A 26841-nucleotide genomic window follows, 5' to 3' on the forward strand; every position below is an offset into this window, starting at 1 on the left:
TTTGTATATTCTGCTTTGTATATTGGGTCTAGCATTTATCGCAACACTTAGTATGACATGGACAAGCAACTTAGTTCTACCCCTAGACCTATCTTCGCCATGTTTCAACGGCAAGCCTGCATATAGTATAATACAATCAATTCTATCAAACAAGCCCCAAAAGCAATACGCATTCATACGTCGCCTGGGTCATCTTTCGCTTTGGCCATCACGCCCACGACTGTTCGCCGAAAACTGATAGATACCGCTATAACCCGCTACCTCCTCTTCAAGTCTGTGCAATGCAATCTGCCCCAGCCTAGCATTTTTGTACAAAACAACCCCAGCCGGGTTTTTGATGTCCAATAGAGCACCAAGCGCGCCTTCATAACCAGCATCCACCACCCCAGCTGTGAGCGCAATGCCCGACCGCCAAAGAGACGATCTCACAAAAACCTCACCCATGCAATCTAACGGAATGCGAACAGTCTCGTTGAATTCGACGAGATATGCACCCTGAGGCAATTCTATGCTCCCGGTTTTGTTGTCGAAGCGCTTCTCAGACGTGTCAGCCGCCTGCCGGTGCGAATTGTCAAAGTCAATCGTGGCGTGCGATGTCCAGGCAAAAATGCGATTCAATGAAAGGTCGACTCCGCATGGCTGGAGCTGTTGGGGGATGGATTTTAGGTTGCGCACGATCCCTTGTTTCACTATTGAAGCTCCGCTGAGCATCATGAGATATGATATTTGGTGTTTTTTGGGAATAGCTTAGGGTTAAGATGAAAGCGCGGGTTCGTCTAGAACTTAGCGTGTGTTTGTTTGTATGGCGTTCAGCTAGTATATATTTTTGACCGTCGCTGTTCGGAGAAATCAGTGCACAGGTTGTCAGGACAGGAAAGGGGAGGGGGCTGGGAAATTGGAGCTTACTCGCAAAAGCGAACACGGACACATTGAAGATGACAAGGTCTTTATTCAAGTTATTATTATTATTGCTTCTATATCTTCCGTTGGCTCACAGCTGTTGAAAATGTTACACTCTTTGGCCAAACGGCACCATAGACTAAACGCTGAGTCAAATGCTGACATTCGTAAGCTTGTAGCATAATACACTGTGCTACATTCCCGTTCATATTGCCCAGGGTTATCTGAGAGCCCCACCAAGATATCCCGTTTCACGATGCACCCCCCGCCCAATCGCGGGCGGAGCAGTGGGAAGCCGAGACGGTGGAGAGACTCATGGTTCGTTCCAAAATCTGCGATGAGAATGGAACTCCCCAGAAAGTATTTGGGCTTCCTTTGTCTACGAGCAATGCGTGGTTTACGTCAATGAGATCTGCCACTCCCATCTCATTTCATTTCCTGCTTGCCCAGAAGCAAGGTGATGATATTGAGGAGGTCAAGGGATTGGTTTACTCATAACGACCGCAGGATAAATGGCCCTGCGGTCCTATTTAAAATTGTTCGATGTTTGATTTGAGCCTTGCTAGATCCCTGATCTGGTTAAAATCCTTCCTTTCGTTCCTTTGTACCTTCTTTCTTCTTAGGGCTGAATGGAAGGGTCTATACCTATATCTATCAGATACAGAGTCGTTCTTTTAAATCCATTCCATTTTATTCTTTTGCTTCAACTGCCGTCTACCGTCTGCATTAATTCGATCTGTGATCAGCGAGTTGAGTCTCCTGTTCAAGTAATAGCGGAAGAATTGCGTCGCATAGGGCCCTAGGCAGTGATAAGCGTTTGTTTGTTTACTTCTGCTTTGGGAGAACGCGGTTCCATGGGACGTTACATGCCTCATGACTTAAATCCGTTCATCCCCTCGTGCGATTTGGTGCGGAGGAAAGTGTGGAACCCCGAAGCAAGGGCTCATTCTTTCCTCGGACAGGGCGCTCCCCTATCGATCCTGGGGATCTCAAATGAGATCGTCTTGATGACGCTTAATTGGTCGCCTGGAATTCGCCCCTGCGACATGATATGCCTGGGTGCAATTTCCGGGAGTCTTGAATAAAAGGACAACCCCATGGCGTGCCCTTATATTGGCATGTCGCACAGCCCTCGACTTCTCTGCTCATAGACATACACGTTTTGTTAACACTTCACCCACGCCAACACCGGTTGACTCGGTAATCGTGGCGAGACTTTAGGGCAATCATCCCTTTACTTTGAAAACTTTGCTCCCTTCTCGCGGATATTGAGCTCGTGGACGCGGCTCAGCAGATCGCATGATGCACAACACCCGACTAGCGGCCATTTTGCTGGCCTGCCTTACGATCTTTTCCAGCTTTACCAATGCTTTCTGGCGTCTGCCATGTCGCGGGCGACTTGGCGTTGCTCGATTGGATCCTTTGATAGACCCAGGAGAGGTCGCATCGCACGCGCATTCCGTTCATGGCGCTGGAAGTAAGCAGCAGCAATTGCCGATTGGAATATAGGCTTGCTCACGATATTCAGGCTTTAGTATGAACTCCAATCAACAGACCTTACAAAAGTCCAGTTGCACATCTTGCGCCGTGACGCAAGATAAGTCGGCTTACTGGACTCCTGCTCTCTACTTTATGCATCCAAACGGTAATGCCGAATTGGTGGAGCAGGTGGGAGGCATGCTTGCGTAAGTGTGGGCTGCTCTCGATAGGGAACATACACTGACGATTTTCTCGGATATCAGCTACTACCTCCTTTACGGAGAGAATATAACTGCTTTCCCTCAGGGCTTCCGGATGATCGCAGGGGATCCATTCCAGCGCAACTTCACCTGGCCAATCCCGGACCCTCCCAAGTCCCTATGGAAGGGCGCCCAGGAATCCCAGCGTGCCCTTCGCCAGAAGGCTCTTGGATTCAACTGCTTGAACTATGCCAAAGCGGCGGAGCCGTCTCTGTACCGCCATTTCCTACCGAACAAGACTTATTTGGATGAGCACTGCACCGATGGAATCCGGATGGAACTGATGTTCCCATCGTGCTGGAATGGTAAAGATGTCGATTCTCCAGATCTCAAATCTCATGTCGCCTATCCCTCACTCGTCATGGACGGAACCTGTCCGGAAGGATATGAGACTCGACTAGTCTCGCTCTTCTACGAGACTATCTGGAACACCTACGCCTTCAAAGAAAAAGAGGGGTTCTTCACTCTCTCTAATGGCGACCCTACTGGATTTGGGTACCACGGCGATTACTTGCAGGCCTGGGATGACGGCGTGCTGCAGGAGGCCGTCAGAACTTGCACAAATGAGACGGGTATGGTTTCTGATTGCGATATCTTTGATCTGCAGGACGAGACGGATCAAAACCAATGTCTGCTTGACTTGCCGCCGCAGCTTCAGCACGAGAATGTTCATATGCATTCCCATGGCCTACCGGGGAATATGCCCATCGAATGGGGTCCGGGATATGCCATGCCCGCTGGTAATGTGCATGAACACCCAACTACGACTACCGAACTTGTCCCAAGTATCCCTACTGTTCCGCCGCTTTCAATACCTGATTTGGACCTTGACCCAAACCCACTTCTCAACGATTTGCATGTCCTGAACACCGCCAAAACCGCTACAGATCCAACGGCCACTGACCAAGCTCATGCACCTCCTGATTCTGCTGAAATCGATCCGGTCACTCAAGAGATTATTTATGTGGAACAGGATATCATAGTCATGGTCAATGGCAAGGGTGAACCCTACGCTACGAGCACAGGGAGGATACGTACCACGTCCACAACAACAACAGTTACCGAGGCCGCCACTGTGGTCTCTCAGGCTGAAAAGAATGATACGCCAGAGAAACCTGTCAACCCAGTTCACGCCCGCAAGCATGCACGCAATTATAACCATGGCCACCTGCATCACAAGTTAGATGTCTTCTAGATGCAATGGCGTTGCTAACAGGAAGGACATCTGTGACAGGAGCTGGCTTCTTCTCTGCTGGACAGTGACTTGGGTATTTTCATTTGTGTACATACTTGAGATAGACTGAAAGAATATGTCTATCTTGTAAATATTTTAGTCTTCAACAGAACTAGTAAGATCTCGACTCCATCGGATTGTATTCAAGTATCTGCTTCAGGGCAAGGCCGCCTAGTATCTGATGCTACTTTGTGTGAGTCTATTTGGTTCTATCGAAGATACCACGGATTCGTTAGAAGTGGATTATCTCCGCCTTCTGCTTTGGTCTTGAAGACCGTCCTTACTGATACTGATAGATAGCCATAATTTTACAAATAATGGCACAGATACAGAGATTCGGGACCTTGTCTAGGCCCATGAGGCGCTTATGTATGCAACACAAACCTCGAAAGGACAGGCACAAGGCAGGGATGAGAAAGGTGATCTGAGACAATTAATAGGACGAGTCATATTGACCGAGTCAATTGGCCTCACAATGGCTCTCACACACTTTACAAAATCCCAAGGTAACGTCCCAATGTCTCGCATGCTTTATCTTCGCGGCAGCCAGCCAGGGTAGCACACGCGCGCCTGCACTACATGCAACGAACTTATCTCGCTCCAATACCATGGCTGGGGAATCTATCTTCCTCAATCACAGGTGTCTTAATCCCGACAGCTAGGGATGACACGGGAAGGGGAGTTTGGTGGCGCGGCGGAAATTCTTTTTTGTTAACCTTGACAGAGACCTCCCGGAAGCAGCAGCCCATGCGTGTTACATTCTTTTGATCATTGCACGTACATTGCTAGAGATAGGATCTTTGTTTGTCGTCTTGTGTGCTGGAAAGGGTTACATAGCTCAACTGCCACAAGGTCGTATGGGTTGCGTGTGGTATCTTTGTATAGATTTCTTTATCAGACTGTAGCTGCGATATTTCAAGAGAGTACTTGTTTAATTTTTGTGCGTGTTAAAAGTCTGCCTTTTACCTCAAGGAGGAAGAGCTATACTATATTCCATCGAAAACATATAAGGCCGAGGACATATCGACCGGTTGAGGAATTAAGACTAGAATAACCATCTTTCAACAACTAGTTCAGCTTGCTCTATCATCATCCTAGAAAACTTTACAAAATGAGCCCCTTCAAAATTTTGTGCATCTCCCCCATTTTCATCCTGGCAATATTAGCCATTCCCCAACCAACTCCCGTGAACGACGAAGCGCAACATCCTGCCACAATGACAGAGGCAATGACACTGTCAATGGTGACGGAGGCCCCAATGCTGCAATGCATCGACGGGTCCACGCTTCTCTACACTACGGACTGTACAATGGGAAATTCAATCTCATACTGCCACCAGCCCGAGTCCCCGATTCAGTGCCCGACGGGGTTTTTCCCGTCTGTGTGGCACCCGGATCACTGTGTAGAGCAGTCCACCTGTTTCCCGATCAATGCGGCGTGGATCACGACCGAGTGCGCGCATGGCGCGATGCCATATACTACTACTACATTGTATCAGGGCACGTTGGCAGGTGGAGAGTCTGCCACCATTACTGGTGAGCATGGAAAGCTAATCAATAATCAAGCAAGGATTCACTGACTATTGTCTAGCTGTCGACTGCGCCTGCGCCACTAGCCAGTGGTACAGCATGGCCCTTCTTCCTGGCTCGTCGACCGTCGATACCTTCTGCATGCCCTACGCTTCTTGCCCGCGTGGCATGACTACTTCTGTTCAAACAGATAACCTCTGCGCTACCACGTCGGCCGGTGTATGTGCGAATGAGGCTGAGGAGACAGAATATTGTGCTTGTGCGAATCCGACTCAGACACCGGAGTATCCTGATGACCCGGGTGCTGCTCCGACGGCGTGTGCATGAGTTTACTTATCTTCCACACATGATGTGAACGAAAGTCTGATATTGTCATTTCAATCTAATTATTGGGTAGACGCTAGTTGAATAAGTTGGAAGTAGTTAACGAGTCAAACAAGAGAATTTACTGGTCAATTCAAGCAATCTGAGGCCGTGCGTGGGGCTTCCCCTCTGTTTATTCTTGCATATCGAATACCCCGCCGTAACAATCAGTCCAAAACTATATCATCCCACCTTCCTACTTCGCTATGGAAGGGCCCAGAACCCCCTAACCCATTTTACGAATAAACGGACCAATTAGGCTAAATCGAGCTCACCCGGGGACTCGATTCGGATAAGACTTGACGGCATTGCGCGACATTCCCCGCATCGGCCCTTGCTTTGGCCATGGGCCGTGGAATGACTTAAAGATTGGTTCTTCCCCTCACTTCTGACAAAATTCATCCCCCTTTTCATCACTAGAAAAAACGCATTCACCATGTCCGACCTCCCTGAAATGCAGTACCGCTTCCTCGGCCGCACGGGCCTGAAGGTCTCGGTGATTTCCCTCGGCGGGTGGCTCACCTACGGTGGGCATGTGGGGAACGGTGTGTTTCAGTGCCTGGAGTGAAGAAACTCGGACTAATTTATCCCGATAGAAACCGCGTTCCAGTGCATGAAGGTTGCGTATGATGCTGGAGTCAACTTCTTTGATACGGCGGAGGGATACGCCGGCGGGCAGTCGGAGATCGTGCTCGGCGAGGCCATCAAGAAGTACGGATGGAAGCAGAATGACCTGGTGATTTCTACCAAGGTGAGCTTGCAACATCTCCCCCGACGGAGTGCAATGACTGACTGGCACAGCTCAACTGGGGCCAAGCAAACGGCGCCAACCCCAACCGGGCCCTCAACAACGGCGGTCTCTCCCGGAAGCACATCATCGAGGGCATGAACCTGTCCCTGCAGCGTCTGGACCTCCCATACGTGGATATCGTGTATGCCCATCGTCCAGACCGGGACACGCCGATGGAAGAAGTGGTGCGCGGATTCAACCAGCTGATTTCCACCGACAAGGCCTTCTACTGGGGAACCTCGGAGTGGACGGCGAGCGAGATCGCCGACGCATGGCGGATCGCCGACCGTCTCGGGCTCATCGGCCCCGTCGTCGAGCAGCCGCAGTATAACCTGCTGGCGCGCGAGAAGGTCGAGCGCGAGTACCGCTGGCTCTACGAGGCGCATCACGGATTGGGCCTGACCGTGTTCTCTCCTCTCAAGGGCGGTGTTCTGACGGGCAAATATAATGATGCCGAGGCGCCGCCTGCGGGTTCCAGACTGGCGGAGTCGCAGGATAAGTATGTGCAGGGTCTGCGCAAGACGGTGGGCGACGAGACCTGGAAGCGCCAGCTGGACCAGGTTGCCGCGCTGAAGCCGGTCGCGGAGGAGCTGGGTATCTCGACGGCGCAGTTGGCGCTTGGCTGGATTCTGAAGAACCCGAATATCTCGTCGATGATCACTGGTGCGTCGCGGCCCGAGCAGGTCCTCGACAATATCCGCGCACTGGCTGTTGCGGACAAGTTGACGGATGAGGTGATGGAGAAGATTGAGAAGGCCGTGGGCAATAAGCCGACTGCTGAGCCCAGGCGGTTCTAAGCTCAGATGGTATCACTAGCCGTATAGAACATGCTCGACTAAGAGTCGTGGATATACTTCTCAAACACATCGGCATAGAACTTCCTCCCCACATCACGATGACTGCGAATTTTTGTTCGCAGCTGTGACTCTCCCCAAGTATCATACCGACCACAAAGGAAAGCTGAATCAATGCTGGCTCCCTCCGCGGCTTCGGTAGAGGAATCTTTCGTAGCAGCGAAATGTTCTCTCAACGTATCCAGAGCTTCATCCTTGGTCAAACTTCCCCGGACGCCCTGGAAAAAGGGGACGCTATACCTCTCGTGCGGACCGGATAGGACACGGTGCGTTGTGGCTTTGCAGACACCGTGTGTGACCACCTCGAAGGCCTGGCCGATATTCACGACAAATGTATCTTCAATAACGGGGACGTCAATCCAGTCCCCAGTTTTATTCAGGGCTTGTAAGCCTTTCACCTCGGGGGGCGATGCCTGTAGGAGAAATGTCCACCATCCCGATGAATCCTTGTGCGGGCCGACGCCTTGGTCGATCGGAGTGGAAGGATCAGAGGCAGGATAGTGGACCAGTTTGAGGCGATGCTGCTCTGACAGGAACGGAAACAAAGTCTCCGCGGGCAGGGAGAGGGCTTCGGCGACAAGCATTAGAAAACGCTCACTTAGTTGCGTCAATTCATAGATGTATCTCGTGACTATAGCTCGGAGAGCTGCATTGTTGGCCGGCCACTCTAGTATCGTCAGTAAAGAAACCACGACACTTGTACAGGATCTAACATACCTGGTTGGGTCCGTTTAGTCGTTCATACAGTGGAAGTCCTTCACGCCAATTATTGGGAAGCTCAGTTGCAAACTCGAATTGCTCCCGTTTATCCTCCACCCCGCCGGTGGTCTCGGAGCCTACTTGACTGTACCCGAGGAAATGGGGCGAGTTGTGCAAGGCGACCTCTTCCTTTGTCGCTTCATCGAGGGCAAATAGGGCGGGTAGTGCGCCTCTTAGGTCGGAAATGATATTCTGCGAAACATCGTGGTTGGAGAGGTATAAGAAGCCAACGCAGGTGATGGCGTGGTGAAGCTGTTTGAGGAGCTCCGGCCGCGTCGAGGGCGATTTGGCCAGGCCGAGGTCGATGACGGGGATCGAGTGAAAGTTCGACGCCATGTTGCACTGCCCGTAAATGTGAGAGATGCGCGTCTCCGTCTACGCAAGTGATCGCGAGAATAAAGAAATATGACCGTCAAGCGTGGATGCGGGGTACAATAGACTAAATCTATCAAATGACGAATTGTCACGAATAAACCCGCATTAAATGCACTTGCCCCCATCCACCACCATCTCCGTCCCATTGATGAACCGGCCTTCGTCACTAGCCAGATACAGACACATATTCGCAATATCATCCGCCTCCGTCAGCCGGCCCAGCGGCACATTGCCAATGAACTTCTCCCGGTTCTCGGGGGTGTCTTCCATGCCGGTGAACATGGAGAATAGTCCAGTGCCCGAGAGAAGAGGCGCAACACTGTTGACGCGAATGTTATGAGGACCGTACTCGGCGGCGAGGCCTTTGGTAGCCTAGAAACTGGATGAGCTGGCTTCTAACTATGCACCGAGGTAAATCACTCACATTGGTGACGGCCCCCTTGGAGGCATTGTACCACACCAGACCCGGTCGTGGCCGAGAAGCTCCCGTCGAGGAAATGTTGACTATCGATCCGCCTTGGCCCTGCTCGATCAATCGTGGTATGGCCGTATGGGCGGCGAGGTAGATGCTCTTGACGTTAACTTTGAAGACGCGCTCCCACTCGTCCTCGGTCACTTCCACCGTAGGCTGATTCTCTATCAGCACAGCATCTAGATTATTCCTTCGAATGTAATGGCAAACCAACCTTATTGCGATATGTCGTCCCCGCATTATTGACCAGCACGTCTAGCCTCCCAAATTTGGAGAACGTCACGTCCAAAACAGCCTCCCAGTCGGCTGTTTGGGTGACATCCGTGCGATAGAAGATGAGGTTAGTCGGGTCTTGGGCTGCGACCTTCTCGCCGCCCTCGACGTTGATGTCGGCCACGATCACTTTAGCTCCTTCTTCGCTGAACCGCCGCGCGATAGCCGCGCCGAAGCCGGAGCCTCCACCTGTGCGGGGCATTAGATGAGGTATACTCAGAGTAGGTGGCTGGCGTACCTACCGGTGACAATGGCGACTTTGCCTTGTAGTCTGGAGCCTTGTTGAGCCATGATGGTGAATAGTTACGGTTGAGATACGGTGTCAGTGAGGGTTCATGAAGAGTGAAGGAGTTGTCCGGGGTAAATGATTGACACTGGCGAGGAGGGGAACTCGGCGTGAATTCCGAGTATTCACCCACATACGGAGTGTAGTTGATGTCTCCATCCATCAGCAATCCCATCCAGCCTTCTTGACTGATTCTCGGCACCACGCTGCCCTCGGTCACTGTACGCGCACGCACCCAGGCTGCTGTCAGGCGATCTCCATCGTGGCGTGCCGGTGACGATTGTCCGTGCGGGCATTTGGGGCGTTTTTGAACACGAGTATAGTATACCCTGGAAGCAATGCTTGGTATGTGTTTTGTTTGTTGTATAGGTCGGAAATAGTCTCTCGCACTGGCTAAGAATATCCTGGTAGTTTGCGCTCAGTGACCCGGTGTAAACAACAAGAATCGACCGTGGATCCATCCATCCATCCGCCCGGCAATTATTCGACTTCCACTTTTTGCCCGCCTTTCCTTCCCTTCCTGCAGTCCTTTCCTTTTCACCGCGTCACCGCCAGGAGAATGACCGGTACGCCCTACCTCCTTTCCTGAGTCTTCAATGTCTCCATCCTACTGGCTCATCTGTCCTGTGTCCCCATGGAGATTCCCTCGATGGTGGCACCCATGACCGTGTCCGAGTCACCATCATCTCAGCCGCAATCCCACCCCTCGTCGGAGCCCAGGAAACGAGTTCGCCGCTGGCACCATCGGGGATTCACCGGCTGTTCGGTCTGTCGCCGCCGCCATGTCCGCTGTGATGAGACCTCGCCCGCATGCAAGAACTGTACGCGGCTCGGCCTGGAATGCGACGGTACCCAGGGCCGGATGACGTTCAAGGTGTATGGGCCTTCGCAAAACGGGGACTCACCCTCCCAGCCCTCGAAGCAACGGAACAAGGCATCTGAGCAAGATATGAAAACGGAAGAAGACAACCGCAAAGGAATCGTCGTCTCGCAAACCACCCAGTTCCAGTTCGCCCAGCCCGTCTCGCCCGCAAGCCTCGTCGCAACGACCATTCAACGCCGCGACGACCGCTACTTCGCTCATTTTGTCGACCAAGTCTCGACCCTCCTCCTCATCTACGATAACTCCATCAACATGAACCCCTACCGCACCCACTTCCCCGACTTCGCCCACACCTCACCGTCTCTCGCCAACGCGATGCAGGCATTGGGCGCATTACACCTGGCCAACACCTCGCCGGGACCGCAGCGGAACACGCATTTCCAGCAGGCGATGGGGAAATACGGTGAGGTCGTCAAGGCATTCCGCACGCGATACGTGAATCCGGCGCAGCAGCTCGGGCTATCGGACTTTGCGACATGCCTCTTGTTGTGCTTGTTCGAGGTTTGTGTGGTGCCTTCTGCGTCAAGACAGTGAACTGACCATCTGCAGATGATGGACTCCCAGCATGGTAACTGGGCCGTACACCTCCAAGGCGCTCGCGAGATCTACAATCGTCTCTTCTATCCGCATACTGGCGACTCCGCCCGCGAGGTCCATCGTGTCGCCGAGTCCAACCACCCCCTCCGCTCATTCCTCGTCTCCCTCCTTTCCTATGTCGATGTGGCCGGCGCCTGTGCCACTCCCGGAGGCACCGTGGTCGAAGGTAACTACTGGAAGACATTAGGTGGTGGGTGGGAATACAATCTTGGGACGCCGACATTGTCCGGGTCATCCATGCCCGAGGACCCACGTCTGGTTGAGCTGCGGCATTCCTGGTCGGGAATGATGGAGATTCAAGCCTCGATCAGTGTTTTTGCCCGAGACAAACGGTCCATGGCCCCGGACCATCAGGATCAAGTGTACAAGGATCTGTTTTACAAATTGGTCGCTTGGCGCGCCACCACCCCCATTAGTCTGCAGCAACTCGGCGAGCTGGACGATGACAGCTTAGCCAAGTTCCCGTTCCCCGATGTGCTCGAGTACGTCGGATGCATCGAGGCATACGAGAAGGCGACGTTCCTCCATTTGCACCAAGTGGCTGGCGCCGGTCGTCCGGGCTGGATCACCGACCGCACCTATTTGGATACACTGATTACTCGCATCCTCACGCTGATCCGCAAATGTTCCAAGGGCGTCGGCCAGTTGGCGGTCTTGTGGCCATTGTTTATTGCCGGCCAGGAAACGCGAAAGGAGGAGGAGCAAGGATACGTCCGGGAAACGATGCATGAGCTCAAACGCTTCGGCTTCAAGGTATGTGCTGTTTCCTCTCTGATGGGATGGCCGGCTTACTCGTCGTAGAATGTCGACAAAGGCATCGAGTTCTTGGAGAAGGTCTGGTTCAAGCGCCGGACATTCCCTGAAGGATGGACCGAGACCCTGGACGAGATCCAGTCCAACATCCTTATCCCTTAGGCGTTGCCCTGCCAGGCTTCGTATATAGTCGCCACGTCTGTTACGCCCACTGTATAGATCCATGAATGAATGAATGAATGAGTGAATGAGTGACTACCATAGAGAATCTGATAATTCCATAGTTGGATTGGCCCGCTCCCGCCGGACTCCACCGGCTCCACCATCTTAACCTGAAAAGCTCTGGCCTCAAAAACCTGCCCGAGCCTAAAGCCAACCGGCAAATCTCTGCGCGGACCAGACCCCTCCGACGTCGTTCATTATTGTCTATTTTTTTCTCATCAGTTGAGATCTGCGGTCCGAACGCTTTTATCTGATCCGATCGGATCAAGTCTCGGAGGGTTTTTCTGTTCATCTGTTCGCCATCACTCCACTTTCTTTTACCGTGCTGCAAATATGGCTCCCGACGATGTCGCTGTCGGTCGCGATGACCTGGTGGTTGACGGTGAGGGTGAGGTTGACCGAAGCGATACCGAGTCGAAAGAGGATGCAGCTTTGCTGGTAAGTAGCGATCTGACCAGTGCAGCAATTGCCTGCTAACGCGACTATTAGCGAACGATGGGCTACAAGCCGGTAAGTCAAGAGCTCCACCATCTGCGCGGCAGCTCTTGCTGAGTCTATGGACAGGTCCTTCACCGGACGTATACCTTGGTCGAGAACTTCGCAACCACCTTTGGTACGTTTCTGTTCCTCTTCTCTCATCCAACCCCCCCCCCTCTAACACAACATGCCTCTTTCCAGCGGCGCTCTACTTCGTCGGTGGTGTGCGCGTCACTTTCAGCACCGGTATCGCTGCTGGAGGTAATCTCGCCTACTGGACGAGTTACCTAGTCACCATGGTCTTTACGTTCATTACTGCTGCCGTCATTGCCGAGGTGTGCTCGGCTTCTCCGTCCGCGGGCTCGATCTATCTCTGGGCGGCTGAGGCCGGTGGCCCTCGGTTCGGTCGGCTTCTGGGATTTATTGTTGCTTGGTGGAGTACCACCGCTTGGACGACGTTTTGTGCTAGTATGAGTCCCCGAGGAGGTAGCACTTGGCGGAAAGGCTAATCCGGGTTATAGGCAATACCCAAGCTGCGGCCAACTACATGCTTTCCGTGAGTTGTTCTGGCGGGTATACCTGATTCACGACTGACATGGTTGCAGGAATTAACCGTGTTCAATGTCGACTTCCCCACGGATACCAGCGATATCAAGTTCCGCGCCGTCCAATGGATCTGCACGGAGGTACTGCTCGCTCTCGCCGCGCTGTTGAACTTCCTTCCTCGTACGTGGACATCTGAATGTTTCCTTCTGCCGCCCTTGCTCACCCGCGCATCTAGCCCGATTCTTCAAATGGGTCTTCTGGCTTTCAGCCATGATCGTCATGCTAGACTTCGTGATGAACGTGGTCTGGCTGCCCATCGGAGCCCATGACACCTGGGGCTTCCGCACGGCCCATGAAGCCTTCATGACCACCTACAATGGCACCGGCGCCCCCGCGGGCTGGAACTGGTGTCTGTCATACCTCGCCACCGCGGGTATCTTGATCGGATTCGATGCGTCGGGCCACGTGGCGGAGGAGACGAAGAATGCCTCGATCACTGCCGCGCGGGGCATCTTCTGGAGTACCGTTGCGAGTGGAGTCGGTGGGTTGGCTACGATTATTCTGTTCTTGTTCTGCGCGGTGAGTGTATATCTCTTTCCTTCATCTATCTGTCCGTAGCAAGTGCTAATCTGACCACATAACAGCCTGACGCCGAAACCCTGCTGGGATTCGGGTCCCCTCAACCGTTCGTGCCTCTCTACGCCGTTGTTCTGGGCAAGGGCGGCCATGTCGTGATGAACGTGGTCTGCATTCTCGCTCTGTGGCTGGTAAGAACCATCTTCTCCATTCACCCGTTCTCGCCACGCTGCTAACATCGCCTTCAGAACACCGCCATCGCCATCATCGCAGCCTCCCGCCTCGTCTTCGCCGTAGCCCGCGATGGCGTGCTCCCTTTCTCGGGCTGGGTCTCCCAGGTGCATGGAGGCCAGCCGCGCAATGCTGTCATTGTAGTCTGGGGCGTCGCGGCTTTCATCACATGCACGATTCTCCCCTCGAATGTGGCCTTCACGTCGCTCGTCTCCGCCGCCGGCGTGCCCAGCGCCGCAGCCTATGGACTCATCTGTCTTGGGCGGCTGGTCTGCACTCCGAAACGGTTCCCCACGCCGCAGTGGAGTCTGGGGAGGTGGAGCAAGCCGTTCCAGTTCATCAGCGTTTTCTGGAATGGATGGGTGGTGGCCGTGTTGTTCTCACCGTATGAGTGGCCCGTGACGGGGCAGACCTTGAACTGTATGTGTCATTTTGGTTTGCCGGAAAATTGTCTAATGATTTCTAGATGCCCCGATCATCATGGCAGCGGTGACTATCCTCGCGCTGGTCTCGTACTTCGTTATGCCGGCGGATGCGTGGCTCCCGCGCGACCGGATCGAGCGGTTTGTTGACAGCAAGGGTGTGCGGGAGACGGTGGAGGAGGTGGAAGAGCGATGATGCACGGTCGGCAATACTTTCGCGGGTATATGGAAATAAATAGATCATAGTCCAGCGCGATACATAGAATCTAGTGACCTCGAGTACACTCACGCCCTGCCCACATCGCCCGCCCACGGCTGTGGGGAATTCGGCTCGGCTCTCCCCCGCGTTTTGGAAGATCCGATTATCGGATAATCTTTTAGTTTCGCATAAGAGTGAGTGTCGAGGAATCGTGATAGAATAGTAAGATTGGATGAGCGAGGCACCGTGCCATCCTCGCAATCCTACCTTGGCTCTTCCCCTCTTCTTCGTCCTCTTCCTCTCCCTTCCTCGTCTTCTTCCTTTTCCTCCGCATCCTTCTTCTCCGCTTCGCCGAGACCAACCGCGCTTCTACCCCGAACACTCCCCTTTCTTATTCTCCGTCGGATCTCACTCTCATCCAATTCTCTTCCTCCTTCTCTCTATTACTCTCTCCCTCCCCTTTCCCTCCCTCACGCGACACAGCCTTAGCTGATGTGGTACCACCACCCCCTTCCCCCATCCTCGGCCCAATAGATGTGACTCTCCCGCCCGTCCCGGTCTATTCGCCCTCCTCCACCATGAGTGTCCCAATGCCCCTGCGGTCGGCGCTGGGGCCGTGTCTCGCGGCCCCCGGTGCGCGCGCTGGGAAATTGCTCTCAGTGACGCATTCCGGTAAGTCTCCCTCTGCCCTGCCCCAAGGGATCGCCGTGCCACTGCATCCTGCGCTCGCTCACCCACGAGTCCAGTGTCTCAAATTCGCCAAATCCAATCCCTGGCCCGCTCGTACAAGAAGCCAGTCTCGGCCCCGTTGCTCCCCTGGCCCATTGTCTCCAAGCGCGCTGCGTCCGCTACAAGCGCCGAGCGCAAGCCCGAGCCGGTCTCTGTCACGCCCTACTCGGCATTGACCGTCGGCGTTCCTCAGGAGACCTATCCGAACGAGCGGCGCGTGGCTCTAACCCCGCAGAATGCCGCTCTGCTGCTCAAGAAGGGTTTCTCGCGTGTCCTCGTGGAGCGCGGCGCCGGCGAGGCGGCCCAGTTCCTAGATGAAGCGTACGAGAAAGCAGGCGCGACCCTCGTCGACCGCAATGCTATCTGGTCGGAGAGCGATATCGTGCTCAAAGTCCGCAATCCCCAGGTGGAGGGTCCCGTCAATGAGGTCCAAGCTCTGCGGAAGGGCTCCACGGTCATTTCGTTCATCTATCCCGCGCAGAATCAGGCGATTGTCGGTGCGCTCGCGGCGAGAGGTGTCTCGGCTTTTGCTATGGATCGGATTCCTCGCATCTCGCGCGCTCAGGTCTTTGATGCCCTGAGGTATGCTTTTCTCTAGCCAATCAGTCACCGGGCGAGCTGACTCAATTACAGTTCTATGGCCAATATTGCAGGTTATAAGGCTGTGTTGGAGGCGTCGAACCATTTCGGCCGCTTCTTGACTGGTCAGGTTACTGCTGCTGGGTAAGACTGCCTTTTCCGATTGATGATATGGAATTTACTGACGCGCTCTTGCAGAAAGGTTAGATAAGCCGGTGTGGTCACTCTCCTGTCTTCTACTCACGCTTCTGGTTTAGATTCCCCCGAGTAAAGTCCTGGTTATTGGAGCTGGTGTGGCTGGTCTGAGTGCAATCGCATCAGTAAGTGAACCCTCCATTCAATGACGGCACCTTTATTAACCACACTTAGGCCCGCCGCATGGGCGCCATTGTTCGAGGCTTTGATACCCGCCCCGCTGTTCGCGAACAAGTTCAGTCGCTGGGAGCCGAATTCGTTGAGGTTGAAATCGAGGAAGATGGCTCTGGCCAGGGCGGATACGCCAAGGAGATGTCCAAGGAATTTATCGAGGCCGAAATGAAGCTCTTCATGGAACAAGCTCGCGAGGTCGACATCATTATCACTACCGCTCTGATCCCCGGAAAGCCGGCTCCGAAGCTTATCACCAAAGAGGTAAGACAGAAACAGCAGTGGCAACCTTGGGAAACTAACATCGGCACAGATGCTGGCGGCCATGAAACCTGGCTCAATCGTGGTTGATCTTGCCGCGGAGGCGGGGGGTAACTGCGAAGCCACTGTCCCAGGAGAATTGTCCCGCTACAAGGATGTCACTGTCATCGGATACACGGACCTGCCCTCGCGTCTCCCGACTCAATCATCGACACTGTATTCCAACAACATTACCAAGCTCCTCCTGTCCATGGCACCTGAGGAGAAGTCGTTTGGTATTGACTTCAAGGACGAGGTGGTCCGTGGCTCGATTGTCACTCTCAATGGCGAAATCATTCCTCCGGCTGCACCCCCCGCTCCCCCTCCGGCTCCGAAGCCTGATGCACAGGCAGTTGCAGCGAAGAAAGAGGAAGAGCTCGCTTTGACCCCATGGCAGAAGGTTACTCGAGATGTGACCGCTGTCACAGGTGCAATGGGCACCACCCTCGCTCTTGGCAAGGCCACTGGCCCCATCTTCATGAGCAACATGATGACATTCGGTCTGGCTGGCTTGGTTGGCTATCGTGCTGTGTGGGGAGTTGCCCCTGCGCTCCACTCGCCCCTGATGAGTGTCACCAACGCTATCTCGGGTATGGTCGGTATTGGCGGTTTGTTCGTTATGGGTGGCGGTTATGTCCCAACCACGCTACCTGAATATCTCGGCGCTGCCTCCGTACTATTGGCCTTTGTCAATATCTCCGGCGGATTTGTAATTACGAAGCGCATGCTGGACATGTTCAAACGTCCAACTGATCCTCCGGAGTACCCATGGCTCTATGCCATTCCCGCTGTCGTGTTTGGTGGTGGCTTCATTGCAGCTGCGAGTACTGGAATGGCTGGTCTGGTGCAAGGTGGGTACCTGGTCAGCACTATTCTCTGCATGGGTAAGTCGTGATATTTCTGTCGTTGTTGATTTCCATCATCTAACATCTGATGTAGCCTCTATTTCTGGTCTCGCATCGCAGCAGACTGCTCGGCGTGGAAACATCTTCGGTATCCTGGGTGTGGTTTCAGGTATCCTTGCTTCACTCTATGCAGTGGGCTTTTCTTCCGAGACCCTCGCACAGTTCACAGCCGTCGCTGGAACTGGCGCAGTTGTTGGTAAGTGCATCGGAATTTGTTGAACGTCTAATTCTAACAACTACCAGGTGGACTGATCGGTCGTCGAATCACGCCTACTGGACTTCCTCAGACAGTTGCCGCTCTCCATTCCGTGGTCGGTCTGGCAGCTGTGCTGACTAGCATCGGAAGCGTCATGATGGACATCTCGGACATCACGACCTTACACTTGGTTACTGCCTATCTAGGTGTCCTCATTGGTGAGTTTTATGATCGCGATTATTCGGCGCAATACTGACCCTTTGCAGGCGGTGTCACGTTTACTGGATCAATCGTTGCGTTCATGAAGCTTGCAGGGAAAATGAAATCCACGCCAAAGGTCCTCCCTGGTCGACATGTGATCAATTCCACGCTGCTTGGTAGTAACATCGCAACGATGGGAGCGTTTATTACCATGGCCCCAGCGAACCCGGTAATTGCGGCGACGTGCTTAGGTGCAAACACCGTTCTCAGCTTCCTCAAGGGCTATACCACGACAGCAGCCATTGGCGGTGCCGATATGCGTATGTTCAAACTCCTTCTCTCCCTTGAAGTATAGGCTAACTCCCTCGAAGCTGTCGTCATCACGGTGTTGAATGCCTACTCAGGCTTCGCTCTCGTTGCTGAAGGCTTGATGCTTAACAACCCACTTCTAACCAGCGTCGGCTCACTCATCGGTGTTAGCGGTTCTATTCTATCGTACATCATGGTGAGAGAAAAGTCAACCCCGTCCACAATAAAAAAAATTGCTAACACTTCCAGTGCGTCGCTATGAACCGGTCTCTCACAAACGTCCTGTTTGGAGGCATTTCAGCCCCAGCCCAGAGCCAGAAGAAGATCGAGGGCGAGATTACCCAGACCACCATTGAAGATACTGCGGAGTCACTTTCTGGCGCCGAGAGTGTCATCATTGTCCGTATCATCATACCCCCACCAAGTGACCCGTCTAATCTTCTCTAGATTGTCGGCTACGGAATGGCTGTCGCCAAGGCGCAGTACGCTCTCGCCGAGATCGTGAGTATCCTGCGCGCTCGCGGCGTGAGTGTGCGCTTCGCCATCCACCCCGTCGCTGGCCGCATGCCGGGCCAGTGCAATGTGTTGCTGGCTGAGGCTTCGGTGCCATACGATAGTAAGTGGTCGGTCATGGTTTTTGGCTTCCCATACTGATTGTATTAGTCGTCCTGGAAATGGACGAAATTAACGAGGACTTCCCCGACACGGATGTCACACTCGTCATCGGGGCTAACGACACCGTTAACCCCATTGCGATGGAACCCGACTCTGCCATCTCCGGTATGCCTGTCCTCCATGCGTGGAAGAGTAAGGAGGTTATTGTCATGAAGCGCGGCATGTCGAGTGGATACGGTGAGTTCTTCCCTGAGACAAATGTCAAAAATTGCGAATGCTAATTGCATTCCTTTTTTACAGCCGATGTCCCAAATCCCATGTTCTTCATGCCCGGCACGAGGATGCTCTTCGGTGACGCCAAGTCTTCTTGCGATGGTGAGTACTCTTCTTACATCTGTCTCTCCTTACTCCCTGCCTGATACTAATTCATGGTGTTCCGCACAGCTATCAAAGCCTCCCTGGAAGCCCGGAAGTAGACTAGACGTCCGCTAGAATAGGTTCTCTTCGCAAGATCGCGTGCTTTCTCTATGTTAATCGTTTTGTTTCAGTCCTGCTCTTGTCAGACAACTAGGCATATTGTTCTTTGATTTGCCCTAACCTTTCGATCTGCCATCATTGACATTGTCTTGCCTTGTTGCTTCTTCATCTTTGTTTTGTTGACTGGTAGTTCATTTCGCAATGTACCAGAGTTGTCTAAGTGCATGCCTCATGTGTAGAAGAAACCTTGAAACCAAACAGTGTATAAACTCTACACCTGGATCTCACCAAAGAGTGATAGATATAAGGAATGTATCATTGTGATTCTCATATTTGCACATGAACCACCTAGACACATGATGACTGCAAGGTCAAGAGACAAACACCAGCGCTGTAAACTGTCAATCTGGATAGGAAAAACTCCAACGCCAAGTCAAGAACAAAAGTTTTTGTCAACCAAATCAAGACCAACCCACCCAAGAGTACGCGTAGCAGAAGATCAAAGAAAACACCGCAGATCAAGACCCATTGTTCAAGGACACCCTGCACAAATACCCCCAGAGACGAACCCAAAAAGAACCATAACTCCAATTAATCAAAGCCCAATATCACAATACTCCCGAACCCATCATCCATAAAGACATTACCGACTAATGTGTAGCATAACGAAACAAAACAAAAAAAAAGCAGCAGGCTAAACCCGCTGAGGCGATCTGGGTCCAAATTTCAACCCCATGAATCCCCTCCCGCTGGGCACGGAGGTACTATGCCTCACATGGCGGCGATGGCTGGATTTGCGCACGAGACTCGGTTTGCGAATGGGGCGGGCATCAAGCGGCGGCGCGGGCATCATGTTCAGGATCATTTCGTTGGAGTTGTAGACGGGGTTGGAGTGGAGCTGCATGTTCATGACGGATTGGCGGCGCAGCTGCTGGGTTTGGGGGTGGAGGTTCGTGTAGGAAGCGGATGTGTGCAGGGATTGGCTGTTGTTGGAGGAGAGGGAGGAGCTTGCTTCGGAGCGGAGGCTGTTCATGGAGGTGGTGCTTGATGCGATGGAGTTCTTTCGGGTCATGCGGCGCATCATCAGAGGGTGGCGGTTTGCCAGCAGGTTCAGGGTGCGTTTTGCGGCCGGGGGGGAGTGCAGGGAGGTGCCGTCTGTGTCGGAGGGTGCTGTGCAGGGGGAGGACTCGCGAGGGGACGAGTAGGATGATGAGGATGGTACGCTGTTGCTGCTTGAGCTGCGGAGAGATGGCGGGCGTCTGCCTGGCTCTGTGGGACGGCGGTGTCGTCCTCCTGGGTTTGGCAGCGGCTTTTCGGATCCAGCAGTTCGCGGCCGGGTCTGGGGCATGTATTTAGAGAGCGGGCGGGGCGAGACGAGAGGGAAGTACGGGATGAGAGGGACCTCGGAGACCCGTCGGATGGCGGCAGAGTGGGCTGTGGAGGTGGGCGACGTCTCTTCGTCGATGGCTGCTGGGGGTGATGGAATGGTGCGTGGCAGTCTGAGCTCGTACCCTTCGTTGAGACGCGGCGAATTGGATTTGATATCCGTCAATGGTGGCAAGAGACGGGACTCTCGCCTGCGGCTGGGTTCTCGCGAATGAGACTGGCTGGGACGAGGTCGTGATCCCTTGGAGCGTTGGCCGGGCGAGTCGATGAACACCAGCGTGGGCCGCGTGGGTGGCTGCATGATGGTGACCTGCTTTGCGACCTGGATGTCTGCATCTTCGAGAGAGCCCGCAGACTCCAGAGACAGTGATCGGGACCGCGAGTGTTGCTTTGGTGGGGAATTGGGCGAGATATAGATGATTGGCGGCGCGAAGATCATGGATGCAACCCGAGCCGGAGGAGAGCTGAGCTCCAGCACCATGTCGTCTTCGGGATCGAAGACATCGACGAAGCCGGCATCGCGGTTTTCCTTGACGGTGTCAACGGAAACAGACCGCTGCGGCTTGGCCGGGGTGGGTGCCGACAGATGGTCATCGTCGCTGAGGTCGGAGTCAAATGACCCAGCGGCTGGCTGCGAGCCGATGAGCGAGGGCAGGTCATGCCATCCGGCATCTGATTCAGAGGCAGCTTCTTCGTCGGACTCGTAGCGTTTGTGCATGCTTTGATGGCTCAGACGGTGCAGGTCCAGCGGAGTGGTGGATTTGTCCATCTTGCCTGGCGGCTCAACAGCTTCAGAAGTTGAGCAGTAGGTGGTCATAGTATACAGAACAGAAGAAAGACTGTCGCGGACAGGAGAAGAGAAATAGAAAGACAAGAGATAAGAAAACCGAAGGAGAAAGCCAGCCCGCAACGAACGAAGAATGCAAAAAGGGCCAAAAAAGGAAGCCCTAACAAGCAAAAAACTACTTACACCCACAGGTCTGAGACTGCGGAGAATGAATGGTCTTTCCCTTTGGCACGAACCCGGGAATGAACCAGTCTTTTAAGGATCATATTATGCCCAGCACACGTGTGCCAAACATGTTCTCCTTCAGCGCGTAGTGGGATTGGTCCCTTCTGCCCTGGGCTAGGAGGCTTCAAGGAAACCCTACAAAGTCACCCCCCTCTAGGAGGGGCATCAATGTGATTGGGAACGCTGGCCCTTGCTTCAGACTAATAAGGTTAGTAGACAGTTTCACCATGGTCGCGTTACGCTTCAGCATTTGAGGGGGCGCTATCCTAGCGCTGCAACGGGCATGGGACGGAATCTGATGAGTCGCTGTGAGCTGTCGTTGGCTGTGGGCCCTGCGCCTAACGCTTGGTCGACGATCTGGGCTAGGGCCAGCCATGGGGCGCCAATCACCCGCAGGAGCTAGCCTTCCAGGGGTGATGTTGGCTGTGTGCCATATTCTGGTCCAGACAACCGCAGCCAATCCTTTGCTATCCGTTGGGATAATAATATCGAAGCGCCCAGTGGAGAGACCCCAGGGTGGGGGGGAGGGGTAGGTTTAGTGTCAAACACACCATGCCGACGAACTCCTTTCTGACAGGGGTACGATGCAACAGGCTCGGATCGGCACTATGCCAGTGCACCGTCCTTGCTGAGATCAGGGCCGTTAGGGCAATCGGGGACAATCAAGGATAGTGGCCCTAGGTAGACTGAAAAAATAAGACAGGGGACCTGCTCCTCAGGACCAGGGGTAGAGTGACTAAGGGGGGCCAAAGGGAGCAGCAGCAAAGGGACTGCACAGTAGGTATGCCACAGGGCAATAGAGGTTGGCTACTGTCTATCATGAGTAAAGAAAGTAGGTCAATACCTAGAGATAGACATCTTCATGGGTGCCAACCCCAGAGCTTGCCCTAAGTCAACCTCAACCACTCCCAAACAACAACAAGAACCGGAGGCTCTGTTCTCCTTGCATGTCACAGATTGTGCTCAGTTCGGCGAATTGTTCTCATTCTCAGGAGGCTTGACGCTATCGTTTCAATTATTTATAGCTGGTTACCTCATCATCTGCAGCCGCGCGCTCCGTCTCTGCAAATCCATACATAGAATATAGTCCGGATCTACCAGCCGAGGCAAGGAACTCGACCATGACGTGAAGCATATACGCTTTACAGCTTCACAACACAGCTGATCATCCGCGCCACCGTGGTCGACAGGGCAACTGCTCGTTCAACAGGACTTCCTGCAGCTCTCAAGGTCGCACGCATGCTTGACAGGGCATGGGTGTCTGCAAGGCACCGTCGAATGACGGGTGATCATTGACGCTCCAAATTCCCTACCCGCAGGCTATTGACAGCTTTGGGCATGACGATCCGGGAGATTGGCGGATCGACGCCATGAGGCGGATGGGACTATCGGTTTGCATGCACATATAACCCATGGTTATCCCGTCGGATCATCCGTCGATGGCTTTTGTTTCCTCGACGACCACGCTGGGGGGTTGTTGTTTTCTTGCTCTGCGATGACAGATGTTGATATTCCCTCTTTCTCTCGCTCTCGATGTTGGTTGCACAAGGCCTGATGCGTGGATCGACGGGCTTTGCGGGTTATTGATTTATTAAGTTCAACGTTTCCCCTTCGACTGTGCTTTGTTTTGGTGTTGTTGTTGATATTGGGACAGTATAACCCTCTGTCCAGGGTCTGAAGGGTTTCCCATCGTATGGACTGCCCAATCCTGGAGGTGATCTCGATCTCAGCTCTCCCTTGACTACTCCTTCATTCAAATGTGGCTCTCCCTCATCACGTCGCTACCAGCACTAAACCTCCATCAAACGGCATCAATTGATTGCAATTAATTCGATTTGTTGGTAACCTCTATCAATAGGAATTTTCCTAGCAACATGGCGAGAGACACACAGAAAAATAAAAAAAGCCTGCAACCAGCAGGCATAGGGAGATAACCACAAACATGAACAGAAGAAGAAAGATAACATTATAGAATACAACCAGGAGCAGCTTAAAGCGGTCCCGGACGAAAAGGAATACCTCGATGCCTTCCAGAAAACCTCCCTCCCTCCCTCGACGAATAGCATCTTCAGCGTCACGCCCGCTTGCCTGCAAAAATACCCTGGCACATACCGCATGAACCACCAGGCTATCGGCCTGGTGTCGAAAAAAGGGTGTCATTCATTAAACAAGTATATGGCTGTGTCCCAGCGGAGATGGATCACTGCCATTCAGCACCTCCACGCTTCGCCTGCTGCGAAGAACTCAAACTTTTCTGTCTGCATTTGAATTGCGTCAGATTGATCCGCTTACGCCTTGCGAGAGCGTGTGACGGGACCGTTCGAGCGGCCGGTCGAAGCTGCAGAGCCGTTCGAGGCTCTGCCATTGCTCTGCGCACCCGCCGGAGTAGCGGGAGATGGAACCTCGAAGTTCTTCATGTCGATCAAAGACTTCTTGCCGGTGTTGCGACGCGGGCGGCCGACCTTGACCTCCTTCTTGTAGGTGGCGATGTAGAAGGAGATGAACAGGAGCAGGTAAGAGGTGATGATCGCAATGCCAGCGAAAGCCGCAAACTCCTCGCCCGCGCATTCGCCCATGTTCGGAGCCCACGGGAAGTAGGTGGAGGTGAAGTAGGTGTAGGAGGCGAAGTAGATGAAACCTGCAAGCCGTCAGTATCTAATTGTATAAAGTTGATGTTGTGCCACCTACCCAGATCGATGACGAACTGCACAATCTGCAGACGAGTGATGTACTGCTTCCACCAGATGCGGATGCCGCGGGCGCTCTGGAAGTAGTACCAGTACATAACCACATGGACCAGCAGGTTGATGGTGATGGGCACCCACTGCACCGCCGTCAAGCCGATCAACTGAGTGTAGCAGAGGAGAGCGGTGGCACCGTGGTGGTAGGTGTGAAGGAAGGTCAAGGGTTTCTTCTTGAGGCAGAGGAAGACGGTGTCAATCAGTTCGAGGTATTTGGTGAGGTAGTTCAGCTGGTGGGGGCAATGTCAGTATCATCAATTGGTATTCAATGGCATGCTACTTACGTAGTATAGCACAATGAGGGGCTGGGTCCATCCACCCTGGTGGTCACAGATCGCATGGAAGACGCCGTGTCGCCAGATGGTTGGCAGCAGCTGTTCGATGAACAGGGCCAGCAGGGTAGCGCTGATGGCGGTCAGGTAGAAGTTGTGGATCATGAACAGCGCATTGAGCTTGAGCGGGCCGCGCTTCTTCATGATCTCACGGCCGCCGAAGATGACGATGTAGTAGGTGATAAGCATGGTCGCGGTCTCCTTGAAGGTGGACATCGGGGTGACGCCCTCCTGGAACTTGAACTTGCTGGCGGGGTATCCCACGACGACCTCGAAGGCCTTGTCGAAGATGGGCCATAGGTGGATGCCGAAGGGCCGATCGAGGGTCGGCAGGGGCACGTTCTGAAGGAAGTCGGCCATGGTGGGCAGGTCGGTCGGGTTGGAACAACCGAGGCAAGGATGGGAAAGGGGAATTGAATTGGAAAGCCCAAGCACCAGGTCAAGATCCGGGTCGCGAGGTAAGATGAAAGAGACCGACAAGAAAGGAAGGAAAAGGAAAGGAAAGAAAGTCAAGGGGAGAAGTGGAAGGAATGGACGATGTGGAGGGAAAGGGAAGGGAAGGAACAGCGCGACTTTTTTGCGGACGGGGGCGCCCAAAGGGGTTTAGCGTGGCCGCAAAAGGGGTCAGTCAACACATGCTACCGAACAACAAGTTAGTATACGACGTAGGGCGGTTAGATAAAATGGGTGTACTCTGTAGTAACAATAAGATTGTTGATCTGGAATGGAATGACTATTATTGCAGGCATAAGTACGATAAGTGAGAAATGCACCGGAGGTAGCACTCGGCGGATGCTCCGGCTGCATCCTGTGAAAAGGCCGAGTCAATATGTTCCGACTGGGTAGCCTCGGCGCTATAATAATATCATAGAGAAAGAATGGGAATCCCTAAAGCACCACGATATTCGACTAGATCGCGTGTGGACTCCCAAGGCCAACTCCGATGCCATGATACGTGAATATATATACAGAGGCACACATCTATAAACATCGATACGCCACAACCACCCCCATGCATCGAGACATAGAAATATACTAAAATAGACAATGTTAAAAGCTTTGAAGAATTACTCTCCACCTTCTAAAAGGTTTGAACGTAATCACCACCACATACCACTACACTCCCCGCCAATCACAGCCCACATAATCCGTGACGGCACGCTGACTCAGCTTCTCGCCTCAGGCATCCAACTCCCACGGCAAAATCCGGTACACTCTCTCATCCGAACCTCCCTGCTACTCTCTCACTCCCACCACCACCACCTCTCTCCTCCCCCCCTCCTCCATTGATCCAGGTCACCTCTCCCGCAATGGCATCCCTGTCCATCTTCCGTGTTGCGACGCGTGCCGTCCGACCAGCCAGCTTCTACCGTGCTCCCCAATTGACCCGGTCCCGGATGCAGGCCCCGGTGGCTCTAACGATTCGCTCCTTCGGCACCACCCCCAAGCTCCGCTCCGGCCACGAGGACGAGACATATGAGGAGTTCTCTGCTAGGTACGATTGCTGTCCCTTGCGATTGTTCTCGGCACTACCGCGTGCCTTCAACAAACTGCCCCGGACTATCGCTTGTGGGCTGTGACGCAGAACTAGTGTGCTGACCGGTGCTTGTCAATTGCAGATTCGAGAAGGAATTCGATGGTGTCCAGGACGTTTTCGAGCTTCAGGTAAGCAAAGAAGTCTACCTCGGGATGGATGGAACGACATTTGCGATCTTTGCGATATCTGTTATCTGTCTCAAATCCTCCACGAGCATCCACTCTCGTGCCCAATGGTCCGAGACTAACATCCCACCCAGCGCAACCTGAACAACTGCTTCGCCTACGATCTCGTCCCCTCCGTTGAGGTCCTCACCGCTGCCCTCAAGGCCGCCCGCCGGGTCAACGACTTCCCCACCGCCGTCCGGGTGTTCGAGGGTAACGCTCAACCCGCCTCGCTATAAGAAGCCACACTAACAATCCATAATAGGCGTCAAGGCCAAGGTCGAGAACAAGGAACAGTACAAGCAGTACCTCGAGGCGCTGGAGGGTATGCGCCAGGAACTCGGCGTCGCTCTTCGGGAAGAGCTTTACCCGCAGGAGGAGTAAACGCATCCCGTCGGTCTCTTTTGTCTTCGCCATTTTTCTCCCGATAGTACCCCTCTACGCCTCTCGTCGCTACGCCAGCGCCATCACCACCCTCTCCTTCTGACTGGCTGAGGAAGGTCGGGCTAAGA

General features: G+C 53.5%; 10 protein-coding genes across 10 annotated transcripts; 6 read left to right on the top strand and 4 right to left on the bottom strand.

The window, feature by feature from the left end:
• Positions 1 to 2577: 2577 nt before the first annotated feature.
• On the top strand, positions 2578 to 3834 carry PFLUO_LOCUS5671 (uncharacterized protein; the record flags this gene model as incomplete). The annotated part of the gene is made up of 2 exons (XM_073783140.1): positions 2578 to 2585; positions 2643 to 3834. 2 exons carry the CDS (start codon positions 2578 to 2580, stop codon positions 3832 to 3834), a joined length of 1200 nt encoding a protein of 399 aa, XP_073639725.1.
• Positions 3835 to 6201: 2367 nt separating this feature from the next.
• PFLUO_LOCUS5672 (uncharacterized protein) lies at positions 6202 to 7352 on the top strand (the record flags this gene model as incomplete). The annotated part of the gene is made up of 3 exons (XM_073783141.1): positions 6202 to 6310; positions 6362 to 6516; positions 6567 to 7352. 3 exons carry the CDS (start codon positions 6202 to 6204, stop codon positions 7350 to 7352), a joined length of 1050 nt encoding a protein of 349 aa, XP_073639726.1.
• Positions 7353 to 7390: 38 nt separating this feature from the next.
• On the bottom strand, positions 7391 to 8504 carry PFLUO_LOCUS5673 (uncharacterized protein; the record flags this gene model as incomplete). Its single annotated transcript, XM_073783142.1, has 2 exons — positions 7391 to 8074; positions 8127 to 8504. 2 exons carry the CDS (start codon positions 8502 to 8504, stop codon positions 7391 to 7393), a joined length of 1062 nt encoding a protein of 353 aa, XP_073639727.1.
• Positions 8505 to 8648: 144 nt separating this feature from the next.
• On the bottom strand, positions 8649 to 9579 carry PFLUO_LOCUS5674 (uncharacterized protein; the record flags this gene model as incomplete). The annotated part of the gene is made up of 4 exons (XM_073783143.1): positions 8649 to 8915; positions 8968 to 9171; positions 9230 to 9477; positions 9531 to 9579. The coding sequence occupies 4 exons, from the start codon at positions 9577 to 9579 to the stop codon at positions 8649 to 8651; spliced, it is 768 nt and encodes a 255-aa protein (XP_073639728.1).
• A 629-nt stretch (positions 9580 to 10208) lies between these two features.
• On the top strand, positions 10209 to 11969 carry PFLUO_LOCUS5675 (uncharacterized protein; the record flags this gene model as incomplete). Its single annotated transcript, XM_073783145.1, has 3 exons — positions 10209 to 10958; positions 11007 to 11807; positions 11856 to 11969. 3 exons carry the CDS (start codon positions 10209 to 10211, stop codon positions 11967 to 11969), a joined length of 1665 nt encoding a protein of 554 aa, XP_073639729.1.
• A 393-nt stretch (positions 11970 to 12362) lies between these two features.
• PFLUO_LOCUS5676 (uncharacterized protein) lies at positions 12363 to 14477 on the top strand (the record flags this gene model as incomplete). Its single annotated transcript, XM_073783146.1, has 10 exons — positions 12363 to 12467; positions 12519 to 12539; positions 12594 to 12642; positions 12708 to 12974; positions 13028 to 13062; positions 13112 to 13232; positions 13288 to 13631; positions 13697 to 13819; positions 13877 to 14279; positions 14326 to 14477. The coding sequence occupies 10 exons, from the start codon at positions 12363 to 12365 to the stop codon at positions 14475 to 14477; spliced, it is 1620 nt and encodes a 539-aa protein (XP_073639730.1).
• Positions 14478 to 15058: 581 nt separating this feature from the next.
• On the top strand, positions 15059 to 19156 carry PFLUO_LOCUS5677 (uncharacterized protein; the record flags this gene model as incomplete). The annotated part of the gene is made up of 16 exons (XM_073783147.1): positions 15059 to 15152; positions 15227 to 15791; positions 15843 to 15932; positions 15991 to 16003; positions 16046 to 16108; positions 16158 to 16418; positions 16468 to 17338; positions 17394 to 17555; positions 17603 to 17773; positions 17822 to 18076; positions 18128 to 18261; positions 18315 to 18464; positions 18513 to 18681; positions 18729 to 18917; positions 18981 to 19055; positions 19125 to 19156. 16 exons carry the CDS (start codon positions 15059 to 15061, stop codon positions 19154 to 19156), a joined length of 3294 nt encoding a protein of 1097 aa, XP_073639731.1.
• A 695-nt stretch (positions 19157 to 19851) lies between these two features.
• PFLUO_LOCUS5678 (uncharacterized protein) lies at positions 19852 to 21332 on the bottom strand (the record flags this gene model as incomplete). Its single annotated transcript, XM_073783148.1, has 1 exon — positions 19852 to 21332. A coding segment is annotated over one exon (1481 nt), but the record flags the coding sequence as incomplete, so codon positions are not given.
• Positions 21333 to 23843: 2511 nt separating this feature from the next.
• On the bottom strand, positions 23844 to 24988 carry PFLUO_LOCUS5679 (Fatty acyl-CoA elongase/Polyunsaturated fatty acid specific elongation enzyme; the record flags this gene model as incomplete). The annotated part of the gene is made up of 3 exons (XM_073783149.1): positions 23844 to 24193; positions 24244 to 24526; positions 24581 to 24988. The coding sequence occupies 3 exons, from the start codon at positions 24986 to 24988 to the stop codon at positions 23844 to 23846; spliced, it is 1041 nt and encodes a 346-aa protein (XP_073639733.1).
• Positions 24989 to 25938: 950 nt separating this feature from the next.
• PFLUO_LOCUS5680 (Cytochrome c oxidase subunit 6) lies at positions 25939 to 26713 on the top strand (the record flags this gene model as incomplete). The annotated part of the gene is made up of 4 exons (XM_073783150.1): positions 25939 to 26123; positions 26248 to 26293; positions 26425 to 26542; positions 26595 to 26713. 4 exons carry the CDS (start codon positions 25939 to 25941, stop codon positions 26711 to 26713), a joined length of 468 nt encoding a protein of 155 aa, XP_073639734.1.
• Between the last annotated feature and the right edge of the window lie 128 nt (positions 26714 to 26841).

Source organism: Penicillium psychrofluorescens, assembly GCF_964197705.1.
Source record: "Penicillium psychrofluorescens genome assembly, chromosome: 3".
In the NCBI taxonomy this organism is placed as follows: Eukaryota; Fungi; Ascomycota; class Eurotiomycetes; order Eurotiales; family Aspergillaceae; genus Penicillium; species Penicillium psychrofluorescens.